The sequence below is a fragment of the Myotis nattereri genome, assembly GCF_964212035.1.
Source record: "Myotis nattereri genome assembly, chromosome: 2".
NCBI classification, from domain to species: domain Eukaryota; kingdom Metazoa; phylum Chordata; class Mammalia; order Chiroptera; family Vespertilionidae; genus Myotis; species Myotis nattereri.
Genome location: NC_138076.1, coordinates 124,963,360 through 124,986,402, shown reverse-complemented (window position 1 = coordinate 124,986,402; position 23,043 = coordinate 124,963,360). Strand labels below are relative to the sequence as shown.

Below are 23,043 nucleotides of genomic sequence, written 5' to 3'. Positions count from 1 at the left end.
ATGTTTAAGGCCACGACCAACCCCAGGACACCCACCCTCAGGCAAGCCGAGGCCTCCTCCACACCCTCCCATCCTGGGCCCTGTCAGCTGGACCACTTCCTCTAAATGGCCCCTTTGCCTTCCCAGACCTGGAATGTCTCCCCAAGGAGAAATGCTGACACAGATGAGACTGCCCTGCCCCAAAGCTAGAGAATAACCCCAGACAAACCAAATGAAAACATTTCACCAGTTCTGGCAAAGGACATGGTACTTCATCCCCACGAGGTGTCTGATGGAAAACACAGGCTCCAAGGGGCCTGGCCTGCTGGGACCCTGCATAGAAGCCCGGCCAAGGGGCAAGTGAAACCCACCAGCCTGCCAAGCAGAGCAGCCTCAGAGCTACCTGCTCCTCAAGAGCCCCCTCCCCCGCCCCTCTCTGCCGACAGAGCCTGTGCCCCTTCTGAGTGAGGATGGAGAAGATATTGTGGAGCGGATGGGGCAGGAGATAACAAAGGTGCAGGTGAGGGAAAATGTGGTTCTAGGCCAGGTAGTAGGTGCCAGTTAAGACCCAAAGGCTCTTTGGAGCTGTAGGAAGTGCTTTAGGTGAGGCTGTATAGGTCTGCTGGGTGGGAGGGAAGGGAAGGGAAGAGAGAGTCCCAGATAGCCCTGACTTTGGAGTATTAGGACTGTGAGTCACCTACATAAGTCATTTTCAAAGGGGTTTGGTTTTGGTCTTGGTTTCTTTACATTTCTTTGTTTTATTTTTATTTTTAGTAGAATTCTGCCCCCCCCCCCCCCCGCCAAAAAAAATTAAATAAATAAAAAACAGAGAAAGGAAAAATGGTTCTTTCTGAAGTTGGGGGGTTGCCCCTGGCACCTCCCACAAGCCCTAGAGCCCCTAAGACATGGTGTGGAAAACACTCACTTGGCCCAGCCCCCTTCTTTCAGTGGTGCTACAGCCCCAGGTGCCTGGCCCCTAAACCAGAGGCGGGCCCTCCCCTCCCTGGCAATTGAATATTCAGGGCAGCTAGGCCTGGTCCCTATCCAAAGGTGACGCTCCCACCTTTTCTTCAAGTAACAGTCACAGCCCCAGGAGTCTCTCACCTGGTTCTGCCTCTCTGTGATGGGACTGGAGTCGCAGCGGTGGCAGGATGAAGAAGCTGGGAGGACTGGAAATTTATCCGCCACACTGTGGGAGGGAGCTGTTGTGGGAAACTGCGTGCCACTTCGAGGACCACGTGTCTTGCTTGAGCTCAGTGGGAAGGCCCCGTTCAAGATGGGTGGGCTCCTGCTGATGCGGAGGCTGCCAGGCCAGGCCAGATACTGGCCCAGGAGTGAGGGGCAGGGACGAGATGACCCACCAGCACGCCCTAGCAGACTCTCAGCACCCTAGACAGGGAGTGTCCCTTGCTGCCTACTGGCCTTCCCCTCAAACCTTGCCCTGTCTCTCTCCAGTGACTCAGAACCACAAGCTCAGTCACCATCTCCTTCTTTCCCCCAGCCCTCCCGGCAGCAAGCACATCCCAGCTTCCTGCTCCCGACCTTGGCTTAACTCCAGGACACATGTGGCCTCCCATTCTAGAGCATTCTCAGTCAGCTCATGTCCCCCACTCCAGCTCCAGGAACCTCCTCCCACCCCGAGAGTCTGCGGGAGGTGCCTTTCAGCCAGTCCTGACTTCACAGCTGCTTCTACCCAGCAGCCTCCCTCCCTGAAGCAGGAAGCAAGCCAGGTGCTGCCCTTTCATTTCTGCTCCAACGCGGCCTTTGCCTTGTGCTTCCCCCCCTCACACCCTCCTCCCTTAGAGCACCAGGAACACAGCCGTCCCATTGCTTCACTCTCATGTGCCTTTATTGAGCTCCCACAGAGTGTGTGGTACTATGCTCCAGGGTTCGGAGCCACGGTCTAGTCAAAAGGAGACCAAAGCTAGTACAGAGAATGTTTCATAGCTGCTTACATCTGGTAAGGGGTGGGGGAGGGGAGAGCTAATCACAAAACAAAGTCCTATTCCAAAGCAACAAAATCTCCTCTGGGAGTAATAGATATTCTACGCACGCGCACGTGCACACACGCCCTGGATGGACACTTGGGTGCACCCAGTGGTTGTATATGCATGCATATACAGTGTTGTGGGTAAATAAGCGACTGTATATGCTGTCCGCGCGCAGGCACGCACACACCACCGCACAGACAGAATCCGGCTTATTCTATCAAAGACACTAGCCTCCAGGTTCTAGTGAAGCCTCTGCCCTAGATGCCTGCAGCATGCAAAACCTGGAGATCGGAGAGTCACAGTAAAGGACAATAGGTGTACATGAGCACTTCTGTCCCCGGGCCCAGCCGCAGCACTGGAGGTCGCTCATGGTCAGCGACAGCAAAGACATTGTGAAGGGCTCACAGAGCAGAGCTGAGCAGCTGGAGGTCCTCTGTCCAGTGTCAGGGCCACCTGAGCCCTGGCGAGTTCCCCAGTCTTCAAGGCAGAATTTAAAACTCTGGTTTTCGAGTGTGTAGTCCTGCAAACAGTATTCTCATCACAGTGCCGCAGATCGAGGTGAGGGTTTTTCTCGCTCGCTCTCTGCAGCTTCCCACGTGTGCTAACGCATTTTGTAGTCATTAGATACAGATGTTTCACACAGCTGTCCCTTGAAATCCAAGTCTACTGTGAAATCGAGGTCTCGCTGCAGAGAAGGAGCAAAGGGTCGCAGCGTCAGTGTGGAGGGAAGTGCCGGCCCCACGCCCCTCCCTACAGGCAGATGGATGGGTAGCTACTCTGCTCCTAAGGTTTGCTAGCTAAGGAGTTCCCACTAACAGCCTCGGGAATCTATTCTGGTGCCTCATTATCTTCACAGGAAGTTCTTTGATTCCTAACCTAAATTCTTCCTGTAATAATATAAACTGTTTCCTCTGATTTCATCCTGGGAGAATAGAGAGTGGGATGGGTGAGTCTCCTGTGGCATATCCCACAAGGCATTGCCTGCAGCCAGGGTGGCTCAAACAGAGAGAATCACGCCATCTCCAACCCACTTGGCCCACTAAAGAAATGCAAAAACTTCTTCTGGGCCACCAGAAACTTATTTCCTGGCTCAGCTCGTCCTAACTGAGGTGAAACCCATGGCAACAGCCTCTGTTCTCAAAACCCCTCTATGAAGAGCTAGACACTGTGCTCCAGGCTGAGAGTCCAGGTGGGGAAGGAGGGGCTAGAAAAAGTCTCAAATTCCCGAGCTTTTAGGGGCCAACCCTGGAGTCCTTCAGCAATGCCTAGTTACATCCAAGCCCAGCTTCTGACTGCCTCATCTGGTACCTTTCCTGGTTGTGCACAAGGCACTGAGTTGCCTGGGTGAGTGGACACTAGGACCAGCACTGTGGTCCCTTCTCTCTGACCCTTGCCCACACAGAGGCCATTTTAGCACTCACCACATTTTTGGCATTTGGCTTCATGGAGATGGACCCATAGAGCTCTTCCCCCCTCCGGACGGTGAGGCAATCTTCCAGGTAGAAGACGGTCTGCTTCCAGTGGGTGTAGGGGGCATCAGGGGCTGAGAGGCGAAGGACGGGGTGGTAGGACAGAACAGTCAGAGAAGGCGTCTCTAGAAGGGCTGAGGCTGGGACCCTGCCTACAAGTCACTGGCTTTCCTCTGGGACTCTGATGCCCACACAACACTCTTGTTGGTTCACATGCCAGCTCCAAGCCCACACCAGAACTCCTCAGCCTCAGGGACCCCTCCTTCCATCAGATCCCCACCCCTCAGGGCTGCGGGTATTAGCTGTGGATCATAAGAGAACAAGCTGATATTACAATTTCATACTAAGCAGTGGAGGATGAATACCCTCTCACCAACTAAACTTCCTAACACAAATGAATCTCAGAATGCCACTGTGTGTGTGCGTGTGTGTGTGTGTTTGTTTGTATATTTGTTTTCATTAGTTCAACAGAGTGAGGACTTTCCAACAGTGTAGGGGAGAGATTCATAGAGTAGGACATCCTGTTTCCCCTTAAATGACATCATTTATGCAAACTCCACGGCTAACCCAGTTTCCCCACTTCCATTGCCAGCCCAGTCCTACAAATAGCTTTCCCTTCCTGCCTCTCTGCCCTAGAACCAAAATTAGTACCCTTGGCCCGGGCTCACCAGGGGTCTCAGCTGTGCTGACCAACTGGCTCAAATAGAAATGAGGGATGATTCTCTTTCCACAGCCCCAACACTGGGCCAGAGCCTACACCTCCTGCATGATCCAAAGCCACGCTGATGCTTGCACCTCCTCTGCATTTGCCATTAAATTGCACACATCCCTCTCAGCACAGTACAGATTCCATAGCTCCACAAGAGGCACAGCTAATGGGCCATCTTCCTCAGCAACAGCCATCCCTGGAACACTCTTCCCCTGCTCCCTGCTCACCAGGCTCTCCCTCCCTCATCCTGCAAGGTCACTTCCTCTGTGAAGCCCTGCCTGGCCGCCCACTTGGACTAGGACACCCTGAGCCTGTCATGCTGCAGCACAAATATCTTTTCTGCCCACTTGTATGTGTCCTCCCCAAGACTGCAATCCATGAGGGCAGGGACCATGCCAGGCCTGCTCACTGTTATACTTCAGTGCTTACCACCTCACTTAGTAGGCCTTTAAGCACTGAACAAATGATTTATTTGATATAAAACCAGACTAGATAGACATCCCATGAAGTTTCAATGTACCCATAGATGCTCAGTTACACTGAGGGCTTTGAACCTAAGAACAATAGAAGATCCCATCTTATAGTCAGTTTCTCTTGGCCCTTCAGGCACTTATATTCCCCACCAGGATACAGGACTCATTAATGCTGATTTCCTCTTTGCTTAGGACCAAAGTTAAAGATAAGAAGACTTGGGGGAGAACGTAAGTGCTTTGTAAACACTACAAAAAGCTGTCACATGGAAAAACTCATGTGTGACCTTGGAGGCAGAGCAAAGGTTAGTCGGTGGAAATTACTAGAAGGCAGACTTCAATTCACCATAAAGAATTAGAACTGTATCACAAGCTTACAAGCTACCTGGGGTCCACTGACTTGGTATTTATCATGAACCAAGTCAGACCAGGTGGCCTCTAACATCTTTCAAGCACTATTTGAATGGTGATGAAGACTTTGTCTTTCTTTGCCCTTTGCAATGAACTGGCTTGATTAAATGTCAGTGGTTTGGATTCAGACTTGAGTAGCTTTCAGTGTGTGCATGTGGGAAATCGATGCAAATTCAAGGTCCTAGAGGGGGAAGAGCAGCCTGAATATTTGGAATGGCTTGAAGGAGGATCATGGGCATGCAATCTGTGACTCTCCGATCCTGGATCCCCAAACACATCCAGCCTTCCTGTCCTCTGGTCTAAGGCAGGACTATACTAGTACTGCTGTCTACAGACGAAGTGTGCCTGCTCCCAGCATCTGCCCTGCCAACTACATCTAAATAAATTGTCAAAAGACAGTCTTCAGTGTGTGTGTGGCGAAGAGCAGTGTGTGACTGACAGCACTCTTGCCCCCCGACTGCCACCTACAGCAGCTCAGACAGGTGTCTCTCCAGTTCTTATAGACCTTCAGGCAAGAGGATTCAGGCACCTTCTTTCTTTTACCTCGTCAGATGCTTCATGAGAATCCCAGAGACTTCACTGCCTCAAATTTGCCAGTCACCAAGCCTAGGAGTCTGACTCTGATGGTAGCCCCAAAATATGCCCACATTGGGTTGGAGGAAAGTGATCTCTCCCCCTGACATCAACATCAAAAGGTTAAGAACTTCCCCAAGGTCTCATTTCCATGATGGGTTCATTAGCTATAGACTAATTAAACCAGTCTTCTCAGTCCTGATCCTCCAACAATATGTCCAGAAGAAACTTATTAAAATTCAACTGTTTTTACTCTACTAGGGATTTGAATTCAGTATTTCTGGGGATGAGAAGGGAGCAGGTTTGCCAAGACTTAAAAATCTCCCCCAGGTGATGCAGATGAACAGCCATGGCTGAAATTGCTGAGCAAACCTAATGGTTCACATCTGATAACACCTTTTGGATGGGTGTCAGTGGGAAGGACTGTGAAGTGGGCACAACAGACCCAGTTTCCAGCTTCCACTTTGCCACGTATTTGCACATGACCCTGGGGCTCATTTTCTACACCTCCAGACCATGGGGCTCTGTGAGGATTAGATGGGATGAGAACAGGGAAAAGATACACTAAGAATGACCAAGCCTGTTGTGCACAGTTTACTTCTGTTTTCCTGGTATAATTATTACTAGCTCTCTCTCTCACTTTCAAAGATTTCCTTAATTGAAAGATAAATTATATGATCACCCAACCTATAACATAGTCAGCCTATGTTAGGGTGTTATTAAGCATTAGGTGGCTATTTCATAATTATGGAAAGGGATATACCATTTTACTTATCCATAAACTATGGCTCTGGGCTGCAAGTGTGGGCTTCTCGATTCTAGATTCTAGAGCGTCCTGGGGAAGCATCCAGGAAGTTGCGGTGCACGAGAGCGAGCACTCACCACAGGGCTGTGCAGGACACCTGGAGTTCCCGTCAGTGAGCAAGTCTTTTCTTCTCCTCCTCTGCCTTCAGCTTTCCCTGTTATGAAGATGCCTTCATACTCACTATCTGGACCCCTTTTCTCCCTCCCTGAGGCCTCTCCCCTCACAGTCTCTCTGGGTTCTGGATTACAGACAGCTTGTGTTTTGTATTTTGAAGTGATTGTGACCAATAGTGCCTGCAGGATTCCAAGTGTATATGCATGCATGCATGCATCCATCCATCCATCCATTGATTCATTCAACACAAATCTATTCAAGATGCCTCTGATGTGCCAGTTATGGTCCTAAATTTGGGGAGCAGCAACCACTACAGCCTTACCCCCTTTATATCCTATCCCCTAAGTGAGAAGACAAGTCTGGCATGAGTTGTGACCACAGGGGCCATGGGAACAAACAGCAGGGGGTTCACAAGATTATTCCTGGTGCTTTTGGAAAACGAGTGGAATCCTGCTTTCTGTTTCACTTCCCAATGGTTAAGTGGAATCTAATGCTCTTTTCATCTGTAAATTTGTAATGATATGCTCTAGGGCAGTGGTTCTCAGCCTTCCTAATGCCGTGACCCTTACATACAGTTCCTCATGTTGTGGACCCCCAATTTCATTGTTACAAATTGAACATAATTAAAGCATAGTGATTAATCACAAAAACAATATGTAATTATATATCTGATGGTCTTAGGCAACCCCTGTGAAAGGGTCATTAGGCCCCCAAAGGGGTCACGACCCACAGGTTGAGAACCACTGCCCTAGGGGGTTCACAAGCTCTCTGAAGAATTAAAGACTATGCACCAAGAAGCTCCTTTGACCTGAGAAAATGACTCAGTGTCAAAGGACAGCAAAACTAAAAAGGGTTGCCAGGCCACTGAGGTCCAATTGTGTGATTTCACACATAACAAACCCAAGACCCAGAGACCAACTTGCCCAAGGTCACTTTCAGCGCCTGATCATCCTACTTTGCTGAATCCTGGGAATACCAGGACTCAAATTCAGGCTTGCTCATACTCAGCCTACTGCTCTTCTATCTACTACACAGCAGCCCTGGGGCCCCAGGTCCATTTTCCTCCCTGTACCTGCCCAGGATGTGCCAAAGCGGTGAATGGGGCAGCTAGGCCTGTTGGCTAGCACAGCCTGGAAACCTGGGCACCTGTGTCCATTAGTGCTCCTGCCTGGAGCTGCAGAGAGGAGGTGGCAGGCCATTAACAGGGATTGTTTTCAAGCTGCACAAGACTCAATGTGTTCTGGAGTGGGCTCCCCAGTGTCAGCTGCTGCTGATGGAAGTACAGTTGGGGGTTGGTGAAGAGGGACCGCATAAGCAGGCTGCACTTTGCAACAAGTTCAAAAATAGCTGAGACCAAACAATACGTTGTTGAGGCCTGCACACACATGTGATAAAACTTTTCTAAAATAGAAAAGCAATAAGGAGCACAAAATTTAGGATAGTGTTCACCTAGAGGCGATATGGGTGGGGCAGGGATAGTAGAGCATCCAAGTGGATGGAAAGGTACTGGTAGCATTTAAGTGAATGAGTTAGGTAGTGAGCTCACATGGATTTATTATGTGACTGTAAGTTAATTTACTTACACTTATGATTATAACCATATTTATTAATAATGGGTTTCTGGTTAATATTTTATATTCTAATAATTTATTTCTTAGCTGATGTATTACATTCTAATAACAATATTAGTCTTATTTCTAGTTACTATTTATTTTATTCTCATTCCTGAGTTAGGTGGTGAACTCACAGGTATTCATGATATCCTATTTAATAAAAGAGAAACATGTAAATTGACTGTCCCTCTGCTACACTCACCAGCCAATCAGAGAGTAAGCAAATCAACCCGACAAAGATGGCAGGTTAATTTGCATATGCAGGCACCAAGCAGCCTGGGTCCCAGGAACATCCTCGGGACCCAGACCACTCCTAGCCTGTAGGTCCACACATAGGCCCTGAGCAGCTGGGGTCCCAGAATGCCCCCGGCCACTCTGGGCCTACGGGTGCAGGCATCAAGCGGATGTTCCTGCCCCAAGGCAGCTTGCGTGTGCGCGCGCGCCAAGCAGAGACCTGGGTCCACGCGCCCCAGCCTGGCGCCCATCGTAGGGCAAACAGGACAGGCCTCCCTGTGATCCCAGGCGAAGAAGCTGCTCTGCTGACCAGCCTGTGCTATGGACCTGTTCGGTGGGTGGCACGGAGTCCGGGGCCTCTAGCCTGCAGCCTCGGGAAGTCTCCCTCTCCCCAGAGTTAGGAGCACCAGCCCAGGTCCACCCAGCTGCCCGGTCCTGACTGCGGGGGTGAGTTCCTGCAGGCTGGGGTTTGATCCCTAGGCATTAGCAGTAGGAGACCAGCACCTTTGTTATTGCTGTGTGTCCGGGTTTTAATTGGACAAATGCCCGGTGGTCCTGGGTGCCTGCTTAGCAAAATCTTTTAGGAGGAGAATTCTGTCTGGGTTTCCTCAAATTCCCTCAGCCACTGCTCACCCCTCTGTAAAGGTGCAGAACAAGTGAGGCCCCTTAAATAAAAATCAGAGGTCTCCAGCAATGGTGGGCCTCTCTCATCACAGTCATTTGGACTGGATGGCATTTGAGTATTTATCTAGGCACCATGACAGGGAACACACAAGCTCAAGTCATGATCTCTGCCCTTAAATAATTCACAATCTTATTGGAGTGAGTGGATGATAAAAGCACAGTAATGACATCAGAATCTAAGGCAACAATACAGAGAGGAACAGAGGCAATTGCTAGGATGATTTTCCAACAATTAGTACAAAGAGGATGTTCTGTGAATTAAGTAAAAAAAATATGTGTGGAAGCAGCTGCTTCATGAGTGTGGGATCCCTTCCTATTTTAAAGGAAGCTGAGTTCCATGTGAACTGGGTGCTGTGCTGTGATATCTGAGGCACAGGACAAGGGAGACCCTAAGGGCACTGTGCTTTGGTATTTGAGTCATTCTCTATTGTTCAGTGTGATTCATTTCTGCACACCTCAGCTTTGTAATAGTTAAATCACTAGAATAACACATCTTGCTATAAAATATTACTAGAAGATCAAATGATAAGGTGACATTTATTGTTATTTTCTATAAATGAACACAATCTCTGGTATGCTAAAATGATAGGTATTATAGAAATATTCAGATAGGGAGACCTACAGGCTTGATTACAAGTGAGGCTTACTATCACAACCCAAATTTATTGCTTAAAATAAAAAGCAGGGAGCCAACTAGAAACTGAACCAAATATAAGCCCTTGAAAGGCAAATGTAAATTGGATAAGCTTTGCTATTACAAGAGCAAGAAGAAAAAATTCAGATGCAAGAATGAGAAGCACATTGCATCCACTCTAAGTTGCTGTTAAAGAAGAAGAATGATATACTATGAAAATACTTAATACAGATTGTAAAGAGATTTGTTCAAAGAGGATTTCCTAGAGTAGGTGGTATTTCAGTTAATTTTTTTAAAATGTGAAGAGGTTAGCTTGATAAGAAAAAGGTGTAGGGGTCCCAAATTGCAGAGGGTGCAGGCAGGGCTGAGGGACCCCCCCCCCCCCCACACACACACACTTCCCCTTGCACGAATTTTGTGCACCGGGCCTCTAGTTAATAAATAAATTAGCAAAAAGTGAACTGTGCATGACCCAACTATGACAGTATGTCATAAACCAAGAATTAATTTTGATCCAGTTCTGTGCATCTGGGATCCTTAGAAACAGAAAGGAAATCCCCCTTGGTGTCAAAGTGCAGAGGGTCTGTGTAAAGCCCACTACCAAGCCCTTGCTAACTGCTAAGGACATCTGCTATGTGCGGGAAGCATAACCCCATGCTGACATCTCAGGGTGTCTGAGAAAGCAGCTAAACAATTTAATTTCCCCTGATCACTATGTGTGTGGAAAGGCTGCAGCAGGAGGGATCTGTCAGCCAGCAGGCATGCAGTCAGAAGGCATACCGCAGTCAGGAGATGGAACTGCCTTTCCAGAGGACGTCAGCACTGGTGAGGCAGGCTTGCACTGGTGAGGCAGGCTTGCACAGGGGCAGTGGTTTTCAACTTTGATCGTGCATCACAATCACGCACAGAACTTAAGGCACAGATTCCAGGGCCCCACCCCAGAATTACTGACTCAGTAGGTTTTAGGGGGGGGTGCGCGGGGAGGAGAGAATTTGCATTTCTAACATTCCTAGGTGATGCTGATGCTGCTGGTCCATGGGCCACAGTTTGAGAGCTTCTACTACAAGACACAGGAAAGGAGGACTACAGGAAATCCGAATGTCCTTTCAGAACCTAAGTTCCTGGGATTCTGTGCACAGGGGAGGGGACAGAGTGCCAGGACTGTGAAAGACAAAGAGGCCTGCTCAGACCTTGAACTGGACCCAAGGTCTTTGAGCTTATAAAACATACTCGTTATCCTCTTTCTCCTAGGGGCTTGGGTGGGACTATGGTGGGTGTGTCCAAGAACAGGAAGGAAAGAAGCTGTGGTTGGAGACTTAGCACTTGAAATTCTCACCAATTCCCAGGCAGCCCAGGGCTGACTTCTTTGATTCTGAACTTGAATTTAACCAAGACTCCTGCTTGTGGGGGGCATCAGGAATGTTGTCCCCGACACCACAGAGCCAGAGAGCCATTTCCCCAGGCTGTCTGCTTGACCTCAAGGACCCCAGATAAGACCTACACAGCTGGAGCCCAGGCTTTCAAAAGCCAGAATTTTCCCAGACTGCCCCTTCCTCAGCACCTGCAGCAGGGCAGGCCATCATCCTGGTCGTGGAGGAGGCAGAGCCAGCCTCTGTGACTCCACTCCTGGCCTCCAGTCACAGCCCTGGTCCCCACACAGGCTCCTTGACCCTCTCACTGCCCCCACTCCTCACCAACATGAGGCTGAGTTTTCTCACTTTGCCAGGGTCTAGGTAAAACCTCCCTGCTCCATCCTGGCTGTCCCTACCCACCAAGAAGATAAGCTTGCAGGCTGCCCCTAGAAGAAGGGTAACCACTGTATCCCAGACTGGACCTCTGGTTTCAGCAGAGCGGGAGTGCCAGCACTGGCCTGGCTGATGGAGATGAGAAAACCCTGGCATTGGCAGTTGGGAGACACTGGCTCTGGAAAAAGCCCTTCTGTGAGGGATTAGATAAGTCGCTTGCTCTCTCTGACAACAAGTAAGAGAGGAGCATTGTCACCAGGTCTTCTGAAGTGAATAAATCACATCCTTGAATTCTGGTAGAACCCACCAATTCCTGCCACATGCACACTAACCCCAACTGCGTGCTCCCAGGTCCCAGGGTGACCCCACGTGAGTGGTGACTCTGAATACATCCCCATAGATATTTGTTTTTTCATACAGATTTGTTTAGGATCTGCGATGATCCAAGCACTGCCATAGAAGCCAGGAGAGCAGAGACTAATGAGATGTGATCCCGACTCATGGGGAGACCAAAGATTGAAAAGAATGAGTGGAAATGTTGAGTAAATGATGGCACGCCTTACATTGAATTTCTGTGTCATTGTTTAAAAAAAGAAAGTAGGTATCTCTGTGAGGCTATGAAAGAACCTCCAACACATACTGTTAAATAAAGGAAAGGTAGCAGAAGGCAGTGTACGGTCTGAGCCAACCTGTGTTTTTTTAAATGCTGTAGTTTGATATTGTACTCTAGTTATGTAAGATGCCACCAATGTGGGGAGCTGGGCATAGGGTTCACAGAACTCTATGTGCTATGTTTGCAACTTCCTGTGAGTCTATAATTATTTCAAATAAAAAGAATAAAAAAAGGTGTATATATAGATGTGGATGTGCTTGTTGTGAGAATAAACAAATCATCTTTTCTGTCAAAGAACAGTGTAGACAGCCTCCATTTTGGACTGCGTGACTTGGCAGCTACCATGTTGGCCGCATGCCTTGCAGCTCCCTGGGGGCCACCACCTTGAAACAGCAAAGGCCAACCCCTCCCTTTGAATTAGCCAATTGTGAAAGACTGTGCGCCTGAGCTCCAATCAAGAGTGAGGGACGGGTCATGTGCGTCAGGGATTATAAAGCCAAGCAGACTGCCTGCTCAGGGTGTGTGTGCTTCCAGACCATGTGTGCACACCCTTTTCGTAGAAGTAAAGATTTTTGCCTTGCTGCCTGGCTCCTGAGTATGTTTTGTGTTCTACCAGGACCCCTGACTTGGGGGCCTCACCTTATTTCTAACATTGTGCACCACTGAAATTTTTTGGAAGGATACAAAAGAAATCCTTAACAATATATGCCTCTAAGGTGTGAAATTGGGATGAATGGGGGAAGGACTTTTTATACCTTTTGGTTCCTTTTTGCTATTGTGTATAAGCATCACTTTAAACATGGCCATGACAGATCTAAGCCCAGGGTGTTAGGGAGCCTGAGGAGGAAACCTAAGCTTGACCCAAGAGGGAAGGAAGGGATCAAGTAATACCGAGCTGAGAGATGAGACCTCTGATGGGGTGGGCCAGGTGAGAAGGTGGGGACAGGGGAGGTGTTATGGGCTAAATTGTGTCCCCCGCAAATTCACATACCTAACCGCAATACTTCATAATGTGACTGTATTTGGAGCTGGGCCTGTAAAGAGGTAATTAAGTTAAAATGAGGCCCTTATGGTGGACCCTAATCCAACCTGGCTGATGTCCTTTTAGAAGGAGATTAGAATATACACAGACACCAAGGATGTGTGCACACAAAGGACAGGCCACGTGAGAACACAGGGAGAAGGCAGCTATCTGGAGGAAAGGACATGGCAAGAGCTTCTGACATAATGTAAAGACCCTCTTGCTCCCATGGCACACTGCGGTGGACACCGAGTTGGGGTATGCGAGGCAATTCCCGGAGACTTAAGAAGCCTCACTGAGTTCAGGGAACTGCAAAGTGCTTTGTGTGAATGGAATAGGGGTAGCAGGTAAAGCTAAGGAAGGGTAAGAAATGAGGTTGGAGGAGTGGGCTAGGGCCAAGTCCCCGAACCCCCACTTACCGGGCTAAGACATTTGGGCTTATCTGCTACAGGCAGTGAGGCACCTCTGCAGGAGGGCTGGGAGGGAGAACGTGGTGGTCTTTGGGGACCACTGCCAGGGAATTATTGAGGATGGACTGGGTGGACGTAGTAAAGAAAGCAGGACACATAGACGCCACTTGTAGTCTACTGAATCTGTAGTGAGGCATGGCAGGGGGCAAGAAACCTAATTCCACTCTGTTTCCTTACCCCCTCATAAAATACGCTCTAGAAACGCTGAATGAGCAAGTGTGCGCTTGAAAAGGGGCCCAAACCCCTGCCTCTCCTCACTTAATGCTCTCTCATAGCTCTGGCCATGGCAGCCACTATTTTATTTACCTTCTCCTTGGGCAGCCAAAATTTTGGTGACATGCATTTTTCTTAGATTACTCTGCAGCTGCAGAAGGCTCAAAGATGCCAACTAAGGGCCCCTGGCTAATGCCCAGGTCCTTCCCCCAAGTTGGGGCCAGCCCTGTGTCACTTCCCACAATGCCTCAGTATGGGGGAAGGGAGGATCTGGAATGCCAACAAAAGGCTCACCTGTGGAAAACCCCATTTTCTTGTGGCACTTGGTAAATTCAATATTAAAATAGGTGACCAGGGCGTGGATGTAGTCATTGCGCTGGATCTGCAGGCAGAAGGCAGACGTGAAGGACAGCTCTTCTGTCTTGACCGTGTAAATGTCCACCTCCTGCAGCCCAGAGAAGAGAGAAGGCCAGACACTTAGCACTTACACCAGGGCAGCTGCATTCTGCAGGGGACTACCTACCGTACACGCTCCAGGGTGTCATTACTTAAGAGTGATTCCCCAGGCCCACCCTACCACCCTCCCTATGACCCCCTCCATCCTTTCTAGGGTGGAACAATGATACAAACAGATATGAGTCAGCACCCAGGGGGAACAACATTAAAAGGGTAAATCTGCTGGGGGTGTGGGCTGTGGAGGAGGGAGGGGAGAGAAAAGAAGCTTCATTCGACAGAGCAATCGTAAACCCAACCCGAATGTCCTCAGAGTGGCCCACCTCAGCATCATATGTTCATCTAGTGCAGTGATGGCGAACCTATGACACGCGTGTCAGAGGTGACAAGCAAACTCATTTTTTTTGGTTGATTTTTCTTTGTTAAATGGCATTTAAATATATAAAATAAATATCAAAAATATAAGTCTTTGTTTTACTATGGTTGCAAATATCAAAAAATTTCTATATGTGACACGGCACCAGAGTTAAGTTAGGGTTTTTCAAAATGCTGACACGCCGAGCTCAAAAGGTTCGCCATCACTGATCTAGTGGTTCTCACAGTGAGGTCCCAGAATGACAAGTGTGGGCATCACCTGGGAACAAATTTTGAGGGGAGGGCATCCTAGTCCTACTTAACTGGAGCAGCAATCTGTGCTTTATCACGTCCTCCAAGTAATCTGGGGGAACCAGACTCTCATTTCCCAGATGTTTGATATTTAAGTGCCTGGCAGTAGGAGGCATCAAGTATTATCCAAGAATGAGGACCGGAGCCTCCCCACAGTCACTGACTAAGCTAAAGGAAGTTCTGCTGAGCATTTATAACAAGTCTGGATAGGGAGGGAAGGAAGGAAGGAAGGAAGGAAGGAAGGAAGGAAGGAAGGAAGGAAGGAAGGAAGGAAGGAAAAAGAGAAAGAGAGAGATAAAGGGAAAAGGGTAAATAAGAAGTGAGAGATTTTCAGTGCTGGCTGGAGAATGAAGAACTAATAATTCTAACAATTTCAGCTGGGAAGTGGCTGAAAATCAATCTTGTGTGGGGAGCAAGTGTAATAAAAGTTTGTACTGTGCCGTTCTTTTCTATGTGAAGAATGTTGGCTGTTGTTTGCTGGCTCCAGTGAGACAGGGCAGACTTTTCAAAAGCCCAAAAGGTATCCAGGCAGCTTTCAGTGAGGTCTAAGGGAGGACTTCCCATGATCGGAGTGTGTAGCAAGGATCTCTGTCCTGAGGACTGCAAGAGCCAGACACATGTGTGTCTGGGATGATTCCTAGAGGAACCATTGGGAATACGTGTTGGGAATGACAAAACCTGTTGGGAATCATTAGGACAGGGGTCTGAGGGTGGGAAACAAGTGCAGGCAATAGACAAAGTAATGGTAGCAGAAATGCCATATTTTCAGGGTAAATAAGTGAAAAGCAGATATGATGCACCTGGGGACCTTTAAAGAGAAGTCCTGCCTCCAGGGGACAAGGAGGAGGAGGTGTGGTCAAGGGAGCCAGCCATCAGAGCCTTGTGGTGTCTGTGGTGAGCAGCTCTAACATCCCCAGGAGAGCTGAGCTCTGACTTATTAGTTGGGAAGAGGTGGGACTACAGGTTTAAGGGAATGTGGGAGCCCCAGTAAGGTTCAGAACTAAGGGAATGATGAGCCCTGGGTCGGGCATGCAGAAGTAGAAAGCCAGTCCCCTGAATCCAATGCAAGAGCCCCTCGGAAGCATTCCCAGGAAGTGGCACCTGGTGCTTGCTTGAACACCTCAGGGATGATGCATTCACTACCTACCAGGCAACCGATTCCATTTCCTAACACCTCCAATCGGTACCAGTCTGTAATCTCCACCCACAGAATAAGCTGAATGCTTGTTCCAGCTCACACCATAAACCTTTTCTTCCCCAACTGCCTCTGTTTTTCCATTTGCTTCTCCAAAGTCATGCTTTCTGACAACTTCACCAGCCTCTGACCTCAAAGAGCACACTGCTGGCTCCTCCTACATTTAGTCGGCCAATCCCCTCCCCCAACTTCATCCCTCTCACAATCCTTTGTCCTTTCTTCCTGGGGCCCAGGTGCAGGGGCCCTCCATTACATGTCATTCTGTTAGTTCGGGCCATCACCCCCGTTCAGGAAGTCTGTTTAGACCCAGTGCCTGTCAGCCTTCACGTTGATCATTATCCTTCCTGGCCACATGTTGTCCACAGGTTCCCACCAGCTCAACAACTCTTAAAACAAGCTGTGCTGACTGTATTTGTATTAATGGCATCAGCACAGTCCACCAGGTTCCCACTGGTGTGCACTCCCACCAGGCCTGCACTCACTGACTTTTCCATCTCCTTCTTAGTCAGGGCCAGCTAGCCAGGCTCCAGGCTTTTTCCAAGGTCCGTGGCATTTTTTCTCTGTCCCCTCTGCCATGAGCCTAGCCTGGTCTTTTTACCCTACTTCTGGCTCATCCCAGCAGCCTCACCACCTTTGTCTTGCCCCTGCCATTGGACTGGAGCTCTGTACTTACTGGTCTGTGTACCCTCGCTGTGTGACATAGCACCTGACAGGCCTTCTATGTGACAACTGTCCTCCCTTTCCCAGATCTCTCCTTTATACCAACTGACTAATCTCTCAGATCCATTCAGACTGTGCTGCTCCCTGCATCCAAAATCTCCCATGAGTCCTCATGGCTTAGCTAAAAATACCCAAACCTATTGGCTTGAACGTAAGAGGGGAGAACTGGAAAGTGGGCTCTGTGACACATCTAGACTTGGCTCTTTTTCCTTGTCACTCCCCTCACTTCACACACACACCACCCATCTATCAGGAATTCTACCACTATAGGGTCTTGCTCTCAACTGTCCATCAACCAAATGTCAACTATCAACAGTATTATCTGACAGTGTTCACTAGGTCCTGCAGACATTTGCATCTTAATGGGGACCTACGAAGGAATAAAAGCCTCCAAAACAGAAATAATGGAGCTATACATTAAAATGATGCCAGTGGAGGCAGTGGGTCTCTAGGACTGGGGGTTGGGCCATCTGTGAGAGTGGGATCAGCTGTGGCTGGGCTTCTGAGCCACGGACACCCACTGAGCTCAGCTCCACTCTCTCAGACCCCAAGTCTACAGAATCAAACGCAGTTATCCTGGCTCCCCCAAAACTCAGACCCCTTTGCTGGAAGGTTGCTTTCATTTCACAGCAGCAACAGCATCTCTGAGACCCCTGGGAAATCCCATGGCTTGGCCTCAGGTGACCCCATTAAGTGGAGGGCTCCACAGGCATCAATTACTCAGAAGAGCCCCTGGTTGCTGCTATCCCCACCACTAAATAATGTTACAAATGGTTGTCTCAGAGCAGAAGTCTGGTCAAAACAGAGTCTTAATTATAATAAAGTGTCACACTCTGCAACGTTAATAGCATGAAAATAGCAATTAAGTGTGTGAATAAGGGCAAGTGTTTTCCCAACAGGCTCAGCAAGACATTGCTTAGCACATTAGCAAGATAGCTGCTGGAGGGGTGCTCCTGGTGGAGGAAGCAACCACAGCCAGTCCCAGCCTTCCCAGAGGTCAGGGAGTGGGGCGGGGAGGGACAGGACTGCAGCTCAGAGCTCCAGTCCTGACACCTCCTCTCAGCCTCTCTGTAACAAGGTGGTAAGGAGCTAGGAAAAATCCCAGAGCCAGAGAAATAGGGAAACTGAGACAAGAAAATTAAATAAGTTTGGACAGCTTTACAGACAATTTGTAGCAAGATCTTATCTTTCCCAGTCAAGGAGCTTGAGAACAAATGACTAATGCCTCTCCTCTCTAACCAGAGAATACATAGCTTAAATCAACCTGGAAGTGCTAAGGCAGGAGGGGGAAAAGGGAAGGAAAGAAGGGAGAGTTTATCTCACCCACAAAACAAAGAAGTCAGCCATCTCAGGGAAGGGGGAACGTAGGGGGAGTTTTATCTCACTCCTTAAACCAGGGGTAAGGAACCTTTTTTCTGTGAAGGGTTATTTGGATATTTATAACATCATTCAAGGGCCATTCAAAATTATCAACTTAAAAATTAGCCTGCTCTATTTGGTCAAACACTTAATTAATTCAGCCCTAATGCCTTGGCAGGGCCAGACCCAATGATTTTGGGGGCCTTATATGGCCCTGAGGCAGGATGTTCCCTACCCCTGCAAAGCCGGCAGTCTCGGGCTTGTCAAGATAAAACTGTCAAATGTTTCTTATAAATTCTAGGAAAGCCATAAACAAAGAAAAAGGGAGCCCTTGAAACTAGTCTGTACCAAGATATCCAGCAGAGGAATTTAAAAACCGGTAGACAGAAAAGCACAAAAAGCCGAACCTCTACTAGGCGGGGCTCCTCAGATTAGCTGAGGGCCACCTGTGCTTCATAAGCCAGTGGCATTTTGATAGATTTGCTTGCCTTGAATCTTTAATAAAGTTGCTTGCTTTGTTTCTTTAATTTATCCGCTTTACTACAACACAACTGTCCAGGGTCGCTCATTTGAATTCTTTCCTATGAGACCGACAAGAACCGAGGAGGGGACAGTCCTCCTTCAATTCAGGGGGCTGTTCAATAGCACCTTTTCTGGTGTTTCTGGTGTCTGTAATGCCTCCTTCACTGAGCCTGGCTGCTGTCCCCTGGCTGCACTCAGGTGCTACCAAAGGGAAGTCCCTTGCTGGGTCCTGATTGGAATGAGGCAGAGGAAGGAACCTGGGTGCCCGGGCAGATGGAAGCAGACCAGTCCACAGTGTGACCAGCAGATGTACAGTGTCACACCAGCAGGTCAGGGACAGAAAGCCACCTGGGGCCCAAGCATACTGAAGAATTTTATCACCAAGCTCAAGGCATGCCAAACAGCTGCCTAATGGTCAAATAGAGCTGCCCCATGTTATTTTGATGAATGTAGCTGTACAGTGATTTCTATCTATTCCACAGTAGTTACAGAAATGTTTTGCACTATGGTGAGCATGTTTCACAGTGTACTTTCCTGGTTCTTGTTTGGGACACCCGAAGGGAGAGGTTTCAGGGCCAGAGGGGCTGGTAGGAAGAAGTTAAAGGACACGTTTGACCACATCAATCCTGCTGGACTTGGAGCTGGCCGCATAAAGTAGTGAGAACTGTGTCAGTGGAGAGTCTGAGACTTAGACCCAAAGCCAGACTTCTTAGATAGAATGTTATGAGAGGGGGACAGAGCCTGTTGAGACCTGTGTGAGGCTCATGTCGTTTTATTTGCTCTCAGAGGTTGTTCTAAATGCCACAGTGATGCTATGAACCAAGGGTTGTGGTATTAGGAAGTCCGAGTCTGGGGACAAAGCACATTTCTCATCTGCAAAATCAGCATTAGTCCTTCAGAAATTTCCTCTCGTCCCCAGAGGCCCTAGGCCCCTTCCCCTTCATGCGCTGTAAATGTCCCAGTCCTCCACACCAATATTTCCAGAAAAGAGGTGATATGTACAGGACAGAGCAGGCAAGTATGTTTTAGCAAGATTAGGGATGAGTGGGCTAATGAATACTTACATAAATGAATCCAGATTTTTAAATAAAAAAGTCAGCTTGAACCATATGCAATTAATGTCTTCCTAGCTTTTAAAAAATCACATAACAATAGTTTATATGACTCAACATAATATATTAACATATATGCATGCAAAGACTTAGCAAAAGGACTGGAAAGCTCAATCCAGTGTGTGAATGGAGGTCCCTCTAGGAGGAGCATGCGCTTGAAAGGGCGGGGAGGGCAAGGGGAGCTTTGTGGTTTACTCTATCAAATTTGGCTTGTTTGGATATTCAATGATAATGAGGACACACTAGGGATTGATATAATGGGATGCTGACCCATTCAGGAAGAGGTGGGACTACAGAGGTGGGACTACTGCATCTGCACTGAAGAAAGCTTTGGGGGGGGGGGGAATGTTAGATCATGTATGAACAAGAACACTCAGGTGGGCATGGCTGTCTGGACGTCCCACGTGTGCTAGGATGTGGGAGTGTAATGACAATTATACAGCAGATTTTGGTACCGGATTTCTTTTGTAAGAGGGTCATTCACCTCTGAATAGAGTAGTTTATTCAACCCTGAACAGACCCTCCTGCCTGCAGGATGTCCTCTCCTCTATTACCCCCTGCCCCCAACACCACTAAGGGACAAGTACTGTCTCCTTCCAATCAGCTGTGCCACTGTGGACTCCAGTTTCTCTCCATATGATTTTTTGACTGGTCATCTTGTGATGCCAAAGGCTCTGACTAAGGTGTTCTTGACACCAGGCCGGGGCCGAGCAGGAGCTGGCAATGCCTTACTCCAGGCCCACCACTCTCCAGGGTGGCACAGCTGGGTTCCCGGCATGCCCACAGGGTGGGACAGCTGGGTTTCCAGCATATCCAGGCCCATGAAAGATGAGTCTGCAGACCTTTATTAAACAGGCATTGGTCACCACTTGCTTTGGGTCCACGATGTCCACCAGGGGTTCCTTCATGGCAACGTCCCGGATGCAGCTCATGTCAAAGCCATAGACATTCTCCCACCCTGAGGGAACAGAGCAACACATGAGGGCCAGCAGCAGGACCCCCAGAAGTCTTCCAGACCCTCCTGAGTACCAGAGCATGGCATGCCCAAGAGGGTGAGGGCCAGCCCGTGCTCCCCTGCATCAGAATAGCAGCAGAATGGCTCCTCTGGGTGGAGAGCTTTGCAATGTGCCAAATGCTCATTCACACTATCTTACGTTACAGGTCCTGCTTTATGGTTAGGAAAACTAAAGCTCAGAGAGGCTGGGAAAGTTCTCTAGGGTCATACAGCTAGAATGCTACAGGCCTAAGAATAGAATCCAAATTACCTGTCTTCCTACACCTACTTTCCTGTCCCCATCTCTGAGCTAGCAGAATCTCCTCTGAACTCTCTTACTGGCACCCACATTTCTATGTCAGTGCCTTTGCTCCAGTCACTCTACACACCTAGGATGGCCATCTCTCTCCCTTCTCCAGTCCCCACTCACTGAACCTTCAATGCAGCAGAGAGAAACATGGGTGTGTAAAGTGAAAGAGGCTACAGTTTGAATCTCAGCACCACCACTTATTGGTTAAGCCTTGTGCAAACTCCCTAAGGTCCCTGAATCTCAGCTTTCTTAACTTCAAAATGAGGGGGTGTCCATGAGAGTCTCTACCTCTCTCACATGCCATGATGCTCTCACTAAGGAGCTCTCCTATAAGAAATACCCCCCAGGTGGGGCACACACCATCCCAGTGGTGCTCGGTGGCCCCTTGGGCAGCTCATAAGGTGCTTTGAAAGAAAGTTTTAGGGTTCAGGATTGGTGAGTAAATGAATGCAAGTTTGATGGCCTAAGACCACCCTTAAATGATGATAATCATTGTGATCATTGAATGACCGCCAAGCCCAGGCCAGATTCTTCACTTCAGCTCCCCGGAAACCCCATGAGGATGGATACTTCTATATGTCAGAGGAGGAATTAGGGCTGGAAGAAGTTGGCATCTGGCTCACATGCAGTATCAGGCCCAGTGTCACTCATCAGGGAGACAGTGGCACTAGGGGACAATCCCAGCTTGTCCCCTGACCGTTCAGCTGCACTGAGCCAATGTGACAGCACTGGGAATATAATTTCCCCTCCGCACAGTGCAGAGGGTGGCCTGCAGAGGCCTCAGTTACTAGGCAGCTGAACTCTCCGTTTACAGACGGGCTTAGAAAGGCATTGAAGGAGAGATGCTTTTTCCTAATATCTTTCAGGATTAAATCTTTTAAAATGTTCATTAAATACATGGTATCTTAGGGAACTATGTCCCTAAGATATGTTTGGAGGAGGGGGTGTGTGGGGAGGGAACAAAGAACAGCCAGTGAGAGCTGTGTTCCTTTGACTCATGCTTTTCTAAGGCACATAAAGATCTTCCACAGGGAGAAGAGGCAGAGAACATCACCGTCTCCCAGAGGGTGAGCACTTGTGAAAGTCTGGCTTGAGGATAAGATGCCAGTCAAACCCCATTAAATCACCCGAGGCTGGTGCCAAATTCCCAATTGAAACCTGCATTTGAGAAGGAAGCTGCTCGGTCGGCAACAGGACATGCGCCAGACTCCCCTCTAGAATCTGGAAATACCTACCCATCCTCTCCCCAGGTGAAACTTTCTCACCAAGACACACTGCCTTTGTCTGGAATCCTTCCTTAAGAGCCTGCGCCACGCTCCTGCTCTTACTCCCTCGCGGCTGTGGCGTAAGTCGAATTTAGCGCAAGTGCTGGGCAAATGCCTGAGAGAGTCTGTGCATGTAATAGTTAAAAGGCCTGGGCTTTGGAGTTCAAATCTGGGCTCTGCCACTTATTTGCTGTGTAACCTTCACAAGAATTTAACCTCTCAAAGAGCTGCTTTCTTCTTCTTTAAAATGGAGATGATGACTTCAGTTGTTATGAGGATTAAACATGATAATAAACATACAGAGTGTAAGGCAGTGCCTGTAGAGAGAGGTTGACAGATGGTGGTTGTCACTATATGGTTGGGGCGTTGGCTTTGCCACCATTAGAGTTGTGTGACCATGGGCAGATCAACCTTTTCCTTGAGCTTGTTTGTAATATGAAGAGTTTGGTTCACTAGTTCTGTGTTCCAGAATCATCTGGGACACTTTTAAAAATACAGATACCTGGGCCCAAACCAGACCTACTGACTCAGAACCTCCAGACTCAAAAGCTGTAACTTTCCAAATCTATACAGGCAATTCCAACCACAGTGTGGAAACTCTGTGTTAGATAACCTTTAAAATTTCTCGCAGTCCTTCAAAGGTGAGCTTGAAGTCTCACGGCCTTTAACAAACCCTTTCCAGCCATCCCCCACCATGGG

The 23,043-nt window shown here is 48.5% G+C and overlaps 1 protein-coding gene across 3 annotated transcripts in view; it reads right to left on the bottom strand.

Moving 5' to 3' along the window:
* Window positions 1-751: 751 nt before the first annotated feature.
* PRMT8 (protein arginine methyltransferase 8) overlaps window positions 752-23,043 on the bottom strand; it is a 91,787-nt gene continuing 69,495 nt past the window's right edge. The window contains exons 7-10 of one of the 3 annotated variants that reach the window (XM_081082364.1): window positions 20,618-20,733; window positions 14,043-14,130; window positions 3,392-3,513; window positions 752-2,655 (exon numbers count right to left, since the gene is read on the bottom strand). In XM_081082364.1, the coding sequence (XP_080938490.1) occupies window positions 2,572-2,655; window positions 3,392-3,513; window positions 14,043-14,130; window positions 20,618-20,733 (410 nt within the window). In that variant the 3' untranslated portion in view covers window positions 752-2,571. Of the gene's footprint in view, window positions 2,656-3,391; window positions 3,514-14,042; window positions 14,194-20,617; window positions 20,734-23,043 lie in introns of all 3 variants that reach the window. The other 2 variants (XM_081082363.1, XM_081082365.1) reach the window with 2 other exon arrangements.